At 34.8% G+C, this 12500-nt stretch overlaps 1 protein-coding gene across 1 annotated transcript in view; it reads left to right on the top strand.

Moving 5' to 3' along the window:
• LOC124953373 (aspartate, glycine, lysine and serine-rich protein) overlaps window positions 1-12500 on the top strand; it is a 206870-nt gene that overhangs the window by 56340 nt on the left and 138030 nt on the right. Inside the window, exon 3 of the mRNA XM_047504645.1 lies at window positions 3407-3436. Within this exon, the coding sequence (XP_047360601.1) occupies window positions 3407-3436 (30 nt within the window). The remainder of the gene's footprint in view (window positions 1-3406; window positions 3437-12500) is intronic.

Below are 12500 nucleotides of genomic sequence, written 5' to 3'. Positions count from 1 at the left end.
GCAATGTGACTTACGTAATTATTGTCAAATGGAATGAAATAACGTAAGAAAGATAATAGATGATAGATGACTATTAATCTGATTCTTTGAATAAAATTAAAGCGTTTAAAAACTATCGAAGTTCGATATTGGAAAAGAAATATGAGAAAGTTCCTACGAAATGTTACATTTCGCGTTTGACTCTAACAAATCGAAAGATTTTTACTTTTCCCCGATTAAATACTTTTATGTATTATATATATATATATATATATATATATGCCTATGTATTGTACGTCTATGGACGACTATGTACGCCGTTATATACAACTTTTTCTTTTCCTTCTTTTTTTTTCCCTTTTTTCATTCTCTCGTCGATCTCTCATCGATCTCTCGTCGATCTCTCGTCGATGCGACAGATCGATAGGTAAAAAAAAAAAAAAAAAGAAAAGAAAAAAAAAAAGAGAAAAAAAATCTTAAGCAGAAAAAAGTTCCTGGATGGGGGGAGAGAGGTGAGGGCGGGGCGGGGCGGGGCGGGGCGGGGGGAGGGATAAAGTTGTCCTTTATTTTATAAAATAGAAAGAAAAAGAAGGGAGAAGGCGGGGGTGGGGTGGGGTGGGGAAGGGGAAGAAAAAAACAAACGAGAAAAAGAAAAACACGTTTACTATACGACAGAATGAAATAATTAATCGTTCACTATTCAGATTGATGTAATTTTCTTTTTCCTTTTCTTTCTTTCCTATTCTGTCTTTTCTTTTTTCCTTCTTTCTTTTTACCTTTTTTTTTTTCCTTTCTTTTTTTCTTTTCTAAACGAACGGTGCAATAACTTTATGATATATATATATATATATATATATATATATATATATATATATATACATATACATATATGTACGTATATAATATTAATGCAGGTTCAATCAAACAAACGTTTTCTAATATATTAGTAATAATTAAAAAAAAAGATAATGGGATCGTAATAATGGTAATAATAAATTTAATAAATAAATAATTAATTAAATAAATAAATAAATAAATAAATAAATAAATAAATAAATAAATAAATAAATATAGTAAACATAATGGAGACAAGAAAACAATTAATTTCCATGAGAATCGATCGTGCAAAGTTTCTCTCGATGCGTCACCGTCTACGAATTCTCTTTCGAGTAATTATATGTATACACACACACACACACACACACACACACACACACATATATTTTTTTTTAATTTTTCTTTCCTTTTTCTTGTTATTATCATTGACGACATACTTTTCTTCTTGGAATATTTGTCTTTCATCCCTTTAAAGAAAGATGCCGCGATGAGTTTAACTGTAAAATTAGCTACTGAAAGTTTTACTGGCTATACTGAAATCGGTCAATAAATTTTAACGGAGAAACAACAACTACGACGACTTAGACCACGGCGACTTAGACGACGGCGGACTAAGAGAAGACTATCAATCGAATGTCATAATCATACCGCATATACAAGCTATCCTTGGGTTTGCCTAATGACGTTGGCACGTCGATATAAATCGTAAATAATAAAGACGATGGTTGATTTCGTCGCGGCTAGCTTATCGAACGAAATAAGAAATTTTACTGGTCTCTACCTAACCTCTACCGATCATTAACGATCTTATTTACGATAAGAAAATCAAAGAAAGAGAAAAACATAAATAGAGAAGGGAAGAGAGAGAGAGAGAGAGAGAGAGAGAGAGAGAGAGATTAATGTCTCATCTGTAGTAAAAAAAACGAAAATATTAGAAAAATATTTAGACTTATAACATATATGTAGATATATAGCAAATAGGTATCCTATATCTATATTAATGTAATATTTATTTAACCATCGTTCGATCATATAAACAAGACGATATTAGATCAGTCAATTTTACGATATATTAGGTGGTAGTATATCATTTATCATCGATCTATAAGCATACGACTCGTATATAACTCAAATGTTTTTGCTTCGAGATTATTAATGTTACTTCCACTTTTTTCTATCTATCTTTCTTTCTTTTCCTCTTGATTTTCTTGATTCTCTTTCTCTCTGTTTTTTTCTTCTTTTGACACTGAAAAAAAAAAAAAAAAAAAAAAAAAAAAAAAGAAAAACTCTAAAACTCTATATAACATATATGTCTCTAGAGAATAGATGTTGGCTTATCGAGTAGTCATTTTTCTTTTTCTTTTTTCTTTATTTTTTTTTTATTTCTTTTCTTTCAAATAATTTGTCAAATATCAATTAAATAATGATCATTTATTTACGAGCTATTCTCTTTTTTAATTTTCCTTTTTTTTGCAACGTCTTTTTGTTCTTTTTTTTTCTTTTCTTTTTTTTTTCTTTTTTTTTTTTTTTTTTGATACGTTTCAAATCAATCGTCCGGAACAAAATTATCTCACCCACCAATCAATAATTCGCGAATAAATCGCGCTTAATCAATTAACCAGAATGTTCGACGTGTAAATTTCTTCTTTTCTTTTCTTCTTTTTTTTCCTTTTTTCTTTTTTTTTTTTTTTTTCAACTTATATCTATTTATGCGTATTAATGGGGAATACTCATCATGTAAATTCCATAACAGTTTGAGTGGCAGCACGTAATATTTCGTTTGGAGGTAGTCCGGGCAGCTTCGTTCGCGCTCTTACGAAACCAAGCATACGGGGTGAGATAGCGTCGGTTATTTATGGGGTTAAATAAAGGAACATTGCGAGATGCGGCGATAGTCCAAGACCAAGTCCAAGTACAAATAGGTTGCAGTGCGAGTTTCCATCGAGGCACGGTCGTCATGACCCGAGGGCGGGTACATTCGACTTAAACTATAAGAGACTCTCGACGCTTTATCGTCTCCCTTTCTCTTTCTCTTACAATATATTTCATTGTTGAAATATTGATTTTAATTATATACTTAATGCATAAGACGAAAACGTATTCTCATTTAAATTTATTAATTACAAAATTTAAATTATAAATTAATTATTGAAAACATTTTATATCGATAATAATGAGATTCATTTTAATGGATCATCATTTACAATTATATATTATTATAATATAATATTATATATAATCAATAATTGAAACATAATTTAGATCCTTCCTGTTATTTGTTTGCAACTATTTGAAAGTTTGTAATGTTGGATCTTTTCGTATTTTTTTATTAAAATTTTAATGGAACACATTAATATGTGTATATATACGTTAATAACATTATATAAAGAATATTAAACAATCAATAAAAAGAAAAGAAAAAAATAAATAAATGTAATATTAAAGTATCGGCGGTACAGATAACATGAAAAGAATTTCTAAAAAATTCTTTCGAATAATATTACAAATTTAAGCATAGTTAAACATTCATTGAAGTATTGCTTTAGTTTCAATCTGTAATTGTATTCTTTTTTCTGTTTTTTTTACACAGATGATGGTGGCCATGGAATGAATCAAGACGGTGAGTAGAATCTCTTCAAGGTTTCTGATGCGTTATATATATATATATATATATATATATATATATATATATATATATATATATATAATTTGTAACACTAAAACAACGTTTCTAAGCTTGTAACTTTCTATCGAATGAGTCAGTGCTTCGGGCCGGAAGTGCTGAATAACAGAAAAAAGATGATAAAAAGAGAAGTAAACGATTATCGTTCGTCGAGACACGACGGGCGTAAAAGGATAAGAAGGATAGATTATTCTAGACCGTTATCAATGATACCGTTAGAATCGGTCGAGGGCAATTAAATGAAAGTCTTGAACAAACGTGTGTGGGGAGGGAATGGATAGGAGGGTTAGGGGGATTAAGGAGAATAGGGCAGGGGGAAGGGGTGGGGGGGGGCAGAGACAGTAGTAGAAGTCATCTAAATATCGAACCACTTATCAAATTTTATCAGCAAACGAGATTCTTATTGTGAAATTATAATTGTCATTTATAATATGTAAAGTTTATCGTAGATAATTGAGAATGTTTAATTTAAAACGTTATCTTATTTCATTATCATTACGAATCATTTCTATTCTAATACTAATTCCTAACTTTAATAGATTTTAAACGAACGATGTATTAATACGATACATCGTTGGATTAGATCGATACGATGAACGACATTAATGTCGTACGATCGAAGATCGTATTTGTGGGAGATGAAACATTTATGAAAAAAAAAAAAAAAAAAAAGAAAAAATGAAAGAAAGACAAAAATAATTAATCATCATATGGATTAATTTTTATCTTTATTTTGTAGGGTAGGATATTTGCAAATTTCTTTTCTTTTTTCTTTTTCTTTTACTTTTTCTTTACGTGTATATATATATGTATATATATATATATATATAAAGCCTTTCGATCGTTCCCTTCTATATGAGACTTATACGGGAGAAGTGAGAGATAGATAGATAGATAAGAGAGAGAGAGAGAGAGAGAGAGAGAGAGAGAGAGAGAGAGAGAGAGAAAAGAAAAAAGAAGTAAAGGAAATAAATAAATAAAAAAAAAAAAAAAAAAGAAAGGAAGGAAGAAAAGAGAGAAAGAAAGAAAGAAAGAAGGAAGGAAGGAAGGAAGGAAGGTGTTGGAAGCACCGACGGCTACGACGTTCGCATAATTTATGCCAATGACGTAGGTACAGTCTCCCTTCGCGGTGGGTGGGTGGAAGGGCTGGCCGAGGTGGCGCAGAGAGTAATCACGAGTTTAAAGGGTAAACGGCTCTGTAAGGTGCGAGGGACTCGGTGTGAGGCCTTTCTCTCTCTTTCTCTCTCTGTCTCTCTCTCTCTCTTTCTCTCTCTCTCTCAACACGCTCAATATTCAACAGGTATTTACATTCGCAAATTGTTTACGTCAGCCCACGATGAAATCTGTCAGGGTTTCGTTCGCTCGCGTTGCCTTAACAGCCTCCTCCACCCTTTTTTTTCCTTCCTATTCATCTTCCCTCTCTCTCTCTCTCTCTCTCTCTCTCTCTCTCTATCTCTCTTTCTCTCTCTGTCTTACTCTCAGCCTTGCGGCATCCTTCTTCTTCGTTCGAGCGAATCAACGAGGACTGCCCTCTTCTCTCACATACGCCCTTCGAAAGCCTCAGGCAGCCGCGTAATTACGGGCGGGTATTAATCAAGCATACGTCGGCCAGAAGACTCGCGGAGATCTTGATTTTCACCGAGGCCCGCACGAATTTCACGCTCGTGACCGTCGATCCATGGGTGCGAGAGCACGTCGCACCACCGACAATCTTACGATGGACACCATCATCAACGTTACCACCACCACCACCACCACCACTAGTACTACTACTACTACTACTTACCTATCTACTTCTATCTACCTACCTACCTACCTACCTTCCTATCTATCTACCTAACCCTATTAATACCACTAATATCAATATTCTCGAGTTACGATGGCGTTGGGATTATTAATTTATTAAACTCCGCCCGTTTAGCGATACTTAGCCCGGAGTATAGATCGATCGATGCGAAACGTCGTTTCTACGTCACTCCTCTTTTTCTACCTTTTCCTCCTCCTCCTCCTCCTCCTCCTCCTCCTCCTCCTTCTCCTTCTTCTTCTTCTTCTTCTTCTTCTTCTCCTCTATCCACTTCTACTTCTCTTTCTCCTCCTCCTTCTCCTCCTTTCTCTTCTTTCTTCTCTCTTTTATCTTTCTTCCTCTCGTAAATCACCCCCGCCCGCGAAAGCTTCACGAAATCTGATTTATTAGCTGCTTATTCAAATCTCCCAATGGGAAAAGGAACGTCGACGAACGTGCTTCATGTATTGTAATTATGACCCTCTTCCCAAATGATTCGAAAATCATTTTTGTTTTTTCCTCTTCTTCTTCTTCTTCTTCTTCTTCTTTTTTTCTCCCTCTACACCTTTCTCTCGTAGTTCTTTTTCTTTTTTTCTTTTCTTTTTTTTTTTTTCTTTTTTTTTTTTGTTTATTTTTTTTCTTTTGCTTACGGTTATTATCATCTATCTCGTTTGAAAAGAGAAAGAGAGAGAAAGAGATAGAAAGATATAAAGAGAAAGTTTACGACGTTTCATTCGAAATACAAATTTGTACATTAATTAATGAAAATTAATCGATAGAAATCATTATAATAAAAATCTTTAAATCAATCAAAGTACTTTTATATCTATAATAATATACGAAGCAAGAAATCGTGATAGATTTAATTAAACAAATTTATTACTTAAAAATAAGATAACAATTTCTATATAAAATAATATATCCTATAATAATAATAATAATAATAATAATAATAATAATAATAATGAAGATGGAAAAAATGAAGACAAAAAATTGGACAGATCATACCAATGAAAATGAAACGTAACTACGACAATTGGCTATGATAAACTATAATCTTTTTCTTTTTTCTTCTTCCATTTTAACCTCCCACCACTTCTCCTATCTTTCCCATTCACCACCCTTCCCCCTTTATTATCATTAAACGTTTATATCATCGACTACGTATATTAATACGACGCGGATTACACACGCGGTCGAGTTTACAACGGCGTGGCTAACTTTACCGGCGGTTATGCCGATCCTAATTATAGCGTAACAACACAAGCTCGCCTTGCTTACGTAATCTCGCGATTATGCGGCTCTCCGCGTGTCCCAGAGGCCACCTACCATGCTTACCTTCGAAGAGCTAACCCCCTCAGTATTTGCTTTTAACATCCTGCTAACTGCATCTTAACCTTATCAATTTTTAATCCGACCTTATCTTCGATCCTTCAAATTAAATGACACTTTTTATACGCGCGAAACGAAGATAACAATTTTTAATAATAATAATAATAATAATAATAATAATAATAATAATAATAATAATAATAATAATAATAGTAATATGGGTTTGAAGAAAAAATTTTCTTCGCATTATCCAAGGCCAATAATATTATGATCGTATAACTTCGATAGTATCGATCAAATCTGATAATAATTGCGTCCTTATGAGAGGTCACATATTATCGAGTTTTTTTTCTTCTTTTCTTTTCTTTTTCTTTTTTTTTACAAAAGTTTACGATTATATATATATATATATATATTCGTTTTATTTATTTAAACGTTATTACGCCCTGAAAATGAGCGAGAAGGATAAAGTAGAATATTCGATCCATTTTAAACATTTTTTTCAAATTTTCAAAGTCTAATTCTCACATGGAAACGTCGATTTCCTTTTTTTCCTTTTCTTCTTTTTTTTCTTTTTTTGTTTTGTTTTGTCTTATTTCATAAATAAACAATAAATCTGTATACATAAAAAAAAAAAAGGCGAATTTATTATAGAACAGTTATAAAAAGAGATTTTATGTGAAAGATATTAAAAAAAAAGAAACGAAGGAAAATAGAAAAAATAAAAAAAAGAAGATAAAAAAAAAAAAAAAAAAAGGAAAAGAAAAAAAAGGACAAAGTCAAAGAAAATCGCTCGATCGATATTGTTGACATCCGGCATGCTTCTATTTAAAAGATCTAAATAGAATCGTGACAATGATGTAACAGGATAATTCTAATTTCCATTAGTAATTTCTCTTACGAAAACAATGTATTGTATTACTCGACATCATTCTGATCGAAATTATCTTTCCGTAAGACCGAACGCCTGAGATAGATAGTAAACGAAGGTTAAGCTATTCTATAAGAAAAATAAGAAGAAGAAGAAGAAGAAGAAGAAGCAGGAGAAGAAGAAGAAGAAGAAGAAGAAGAAGAAGAAGAAGAAGAAGAAGAAGAAGAAACGTAGTAGGAAGGAATAGAAGAAAACGACGATGCAGGAAGGTACAAGTTGACCCAGATGACCCCGGCCTATCGTAGGCCGATTTCAAAGATACCGGCATATAACTACATACATACATACATACATACATACATATATACATACATACGATAGCAAAGTAAGCGTCTTTCCTACCGTCCATCAGTACGATGCCACCGTCTTAGCGAAGGATTCAGGAAGCCAGCCGTCGTGTCTCCCTTCTACCTTTCGAATAAACGCTCACCCTCTTTCTTTCTCTCTCTCTCTCTCTCTCCCTATCTTTATTTTCTCTTTCTATCTATCTATCTTTCTTTCTTTCTTTCTTACTTACTTACTCGGTTGAAGCCGATTAGCAGAAGCACGCCCGATAACATCGACCTGGCAGACGGGCTGTACGATAACGGCGCGTTATCGCGAATACCCTGGACGATGAATCGACGAACGTTAGAAAGAAAGAGAGAGAGAAGAGAGAGAGAGAGGGAGAGAGAGAAAGAAAGAGAAGGAAAGAGTGAGGTCGAGTTCTAATGCATCCGTATTACCAAGGATTCCGCACCTGTTTCTGGATCGTGACGGTGCACTCTCTCTCTATCCTTCTTGAAACTATTTAACTTGGAACGCTTTTTGCTTATCTTACTAATGGCTAACTCGCAAGAAAATCGATGTATTTTCTAAAAACGTTTTCACTTTATTTAAAACGTATTCGATAATTATTTATTCATTTATTTATTTCTTCGTACATTAATTTTCTTCTTACGTACCTTCCTTTCTTCTTCGAATATATTAGATTGATTTCATTAATGATAAAGATGATTTTTGATAAAGGTTTAAGAGAATGATCTAAATATATATATATATATATATACATATATATATATATATATACAATATATACAATATATATATATATATATATGTGTGTGTGTGTGTGTGTGTGTGTGTGTGTGTGTGTGTACATGTATGCGTATATGTAAACGTATATGTATACATACGTATATACATAGGTTCTCGAAGAGACAGGGGACACGTTAACTACATAAGTAGAAGCGTACGTAAAGTAACTATTTACGTACGGGTAAAAGATTTAAAACATGTCCATCCGCCATAACTCTCGAGGGAATGGCCGAGCGAACGTTTCTACGATTCGACAAAAGTAATACGGCCGGTTCAACGAGCTCGCTAATCAACAAAACTGTTTCTCTTGGCTTGGTATCTGATGCTGACTTCGCGCACACAACGTTATAGATCTATGCATACGTATTGACTATTAACGACGTACCTAAACACATGCATATAAGTTTCTATAAGGAACGTTTCGTTGGCCTCTTGGCGTAAGTGGTACGTAGGTATATACATACCTACATACGTGTGTACCACGCCCGCGCACGCGAGAACTTGCTTGGCGGATGAAAGAGAGAAAAAGAGAGAGAGAGAGAGAGAGAGAGAGAAAGGGAGGGAGAGAGAGAGAGATAGAGAAGGAATAGATAGAAAAAGAGAGAGAGAGAGAGAGAGAAAGAGGTAAAGAAAATTTATGAGAAGGAAAGAGGAGAGAAAGACAGAGATGGAATGGTACGAAGAGCGACGAGGAGAGAAAAGAGAGACACGGTCGTACGACGAATGATTTGTATTGCTAAATAATCAGCACCAGTTGTCTAGAGTACTGGTTTAATGACTGCTGTTCCCTACGAGAGGAGGAGAGTGCCGTGGAACGGAGGAGGCTTATAATGCGTTTAGCAACGCACAACCGATCGGCTGTGTCTATCTATCTATATATATATATATATATATATATATATATATCGAGTCAAAGAGGAGAGCCTGCTGATTCACTGCAATCGATTCAAAGCTTCTATCCAAATGATTTCTTCCAATAAAATATTGTAATGATATTAAAGATTTCTATTCCTACATCACGTATTTTGTCACGTTTTGTAAAACATTGTTTTTCCGTCCTTTTCTCTTTTATCTTTCTTTTTCATCTTTTTTCTTTCTTTTCTTCTTTGTCTTTTTTTTTCTCAATATCTTCCACATCAAGAATTTCATCGTCCTTTCTAAAATATCACATTTTATTCTCTTAATGTTTGTATTAAAAAGAAAAAAAAAAAAAAAAAAAAAAAAAACAAAAAAAAACAAAAAAAGAAAAAGATTATTTCCATATCGGCGCATTAGATCATATCACTCGCGTCATTATAATTCTTCTCTATCTTCTCTTCTTCTTTTCTATTAATTTTTTTCTTCTCTCCTTCCTTTTTCGATTACGTACATGCATAAATCAATTAGTTCTCGTTTTTCTCTTTCTTCTTTCAATTTCTTATTTTTTTGTCTTTTTTTTTTTTTTTTTGTTTTTCTTTTTGTGTTTCTTCTTCTTCTTTCTCTTCCAAAACGTACACGAGCACAACAACGATCAACGACGTATCGCCTTGGATACGACGTTAAGGGTTACTACTCGTCTGCTCTGTGTTGTTCCTACTTCTATCATTCTTTTCTTTTCCACCCCTTCCGGCGATTCGCAGCACGAGATATAGGTTCGCATGGATCGAGATTAAAGGGAGAAGAAGAAGAAGAAGAAGAAGAAGAAGAAGAAGACGATGAAGAAGAAGGAACCGTTGATTTCACTTCGAATTCCAACTGCACTCGTCCTTTTTCACTTCTCGACTCTACATAGCACGTCTCGAGAAAAAAAGAAAGAAAGAAAGAAAGAAAGAGAGAGAGAAAGGGAGAGAGAGAGAGAGAGAGAGAGAGAGAGAGAGATAGCCCAAGATACAATCGGTTACGAACGCAGGTTACTATGGAGTAGTCGCAATGTAAAAGAGCTAATACTATGTGTATATCTATGTGTTGTGAAGCTGGCGGGGATCTCTGCACCTCCACTATGACCACCACCATCACTACCATCACTACCATCACCATCACCATCACCATCACCATCACCACCACCACCATCGCCATTGCCATCGTCATCGCCATCACTATCGCCACATGTGACTAGTACTATCTACGCATGCACATACATATGTGTTTACTATATTTATATATATATATATATATATATATATATATTTATATATATATGTGTGTACGTGTATGTGTGTATATACGAACAAGGGTGTGGCTCTGGTTCGCAACGGTATCATCGCGTTGGTGCATACCGATCATCGCAACGAAATTCTTCCTCGATTTCCATATTATCTGGCGATATCTTTTAAGAAAGTTCTATGGAAAGACGATGAGCTCTCGACTCGAAGCACGACTATCGATCGAGAACTCCCAGCTTGTCCTCTTTCTCTTTCTCTTTCTCTCTCTCTCTCTCTCTCTCTCTCTCTCTATCTCTCGAGCGAGCGAGTGCGCGCACGTACGCTCTCTCTTTCTATTTCTTTGGATTCTTAATCTTTACGACAAATATTAAATATCTTATCAAGAAACATTTGTTTAAAAGTTTAAAAGAGAGATAAGAAGAGAAAGAGAGAGAGAGAGAGAGAGAGAGAGAATTAAAGAAGACTATGAAATGGATCGTCGACATAGTTGGAATTTTTCCAAGTTAAAACTTCATGAGAAAATGGGAGCTCGGAGTTAAAGCAAGGTAAACCTTGAAACAATTTCGATCCGAAGATACCCTCCATCGGGAGAAGAAAGACCAAGAGAAAATTGCTTTCATTTTTCTTGACACCTCGTGTACCGCCCTTCTTCTTCTTCTTCTTCCACTTTTACTTCTACTTTTTCTTCTTCATCTTCATCTTCATCTTCTTCTTCTTCTTCTTCATTGCCTGCACTTCCTTTTCCTTTTCCTCTTTCCTTCTTCTTCGTGGTAAGCGTCAAAGTAGGGTTCCCTTTTATCGTCCATAGACGATCTTAAAGTTCCCAGTTACCGCTTCCATCCTTCAGCTTGGGTGTAAATCCAAGTTAATTCGAAGGCCGCGCGACTCTCGGCGCGCGAAGTTCTTCGGGTTAAAACGCGTTAACTCGTTCTAAAGGAATAAGACAGAGACAGAGAGAAAGAAAGAGAAAAAAAAAGAGAGAGAGAGAGAGAGAGAGAGAGAGAAAGATAGAGGGATAGAGAAACGTGCCTTCGCGAACTTACAACACGAGCACAGATATTCTTAAGGTATCTCGGCTTTTCTGCCAATGTAAACGCACCTTCGTAATGCCCGGCTATCGAGCGCTACGTCGGATACTTGCGCAAACAGTCGGAGGAAGTGCAGTTGCGAGATCAACCACGAGTGCAAAAGAAAGAAAGAAAGAAAGAGAAAGAGAGAGAGAGAGAGAGAGAGAGAGGGAAAGAGAGAGAGAGAGAGAGAAAACCTGAATGTGGAGCCCGCTATTCGCGTGTTCCTTGCGCCTTAATGGTCATATACTTACTCTGCCATTGCACCAGCTTTTACTATCAATGGCGTAGCTTCGCGCACTTACATATATAGAACGTCGAAAGTATTCCAGGCAATGTATATATGTATGTATTTATAATAGTATATTCTTAAGTGTGGGTAAGTCCATGGCATGTTCTCTCCGTACCCGACACATTGTTTAGGGATACATACATACTTCGTTACTCGCGCAATATGATATCCACCACGATTTTACGGTTATATCCTTCCCCCCTATACCCCTTATCCCCTACCACCGTCTACTGTCCAACCATCACTCGATCCTATTACACCCCCGTGCACCTCCTCTTACGTTCAAAGTAATATCGTAACTACCATATCGATGCTTATCGACCGGTGACCGATTCTATCGTATTCAATTTTGTAATTTCCGTCAGAATCGTCGAGATT

This window comes from Vespa velutina, chromosome 1, assembly GCF_912470025.1.
Source record: "Vespa velutina chromosome 1, iVesVel2.1, whole genome shotgun sequence".
Taxonomy (NCBI): domain Eukaryota; kingdom Metazoa; phylum Arthropoda; class Insecta; order Hymenoptera; family Vespidae; genus Vespa; species Vespa velutina.
Note: the sequence above shows the minus strand (reverse complement) of the source record. Positions and strands in the feature narration are given on the sequence as shown.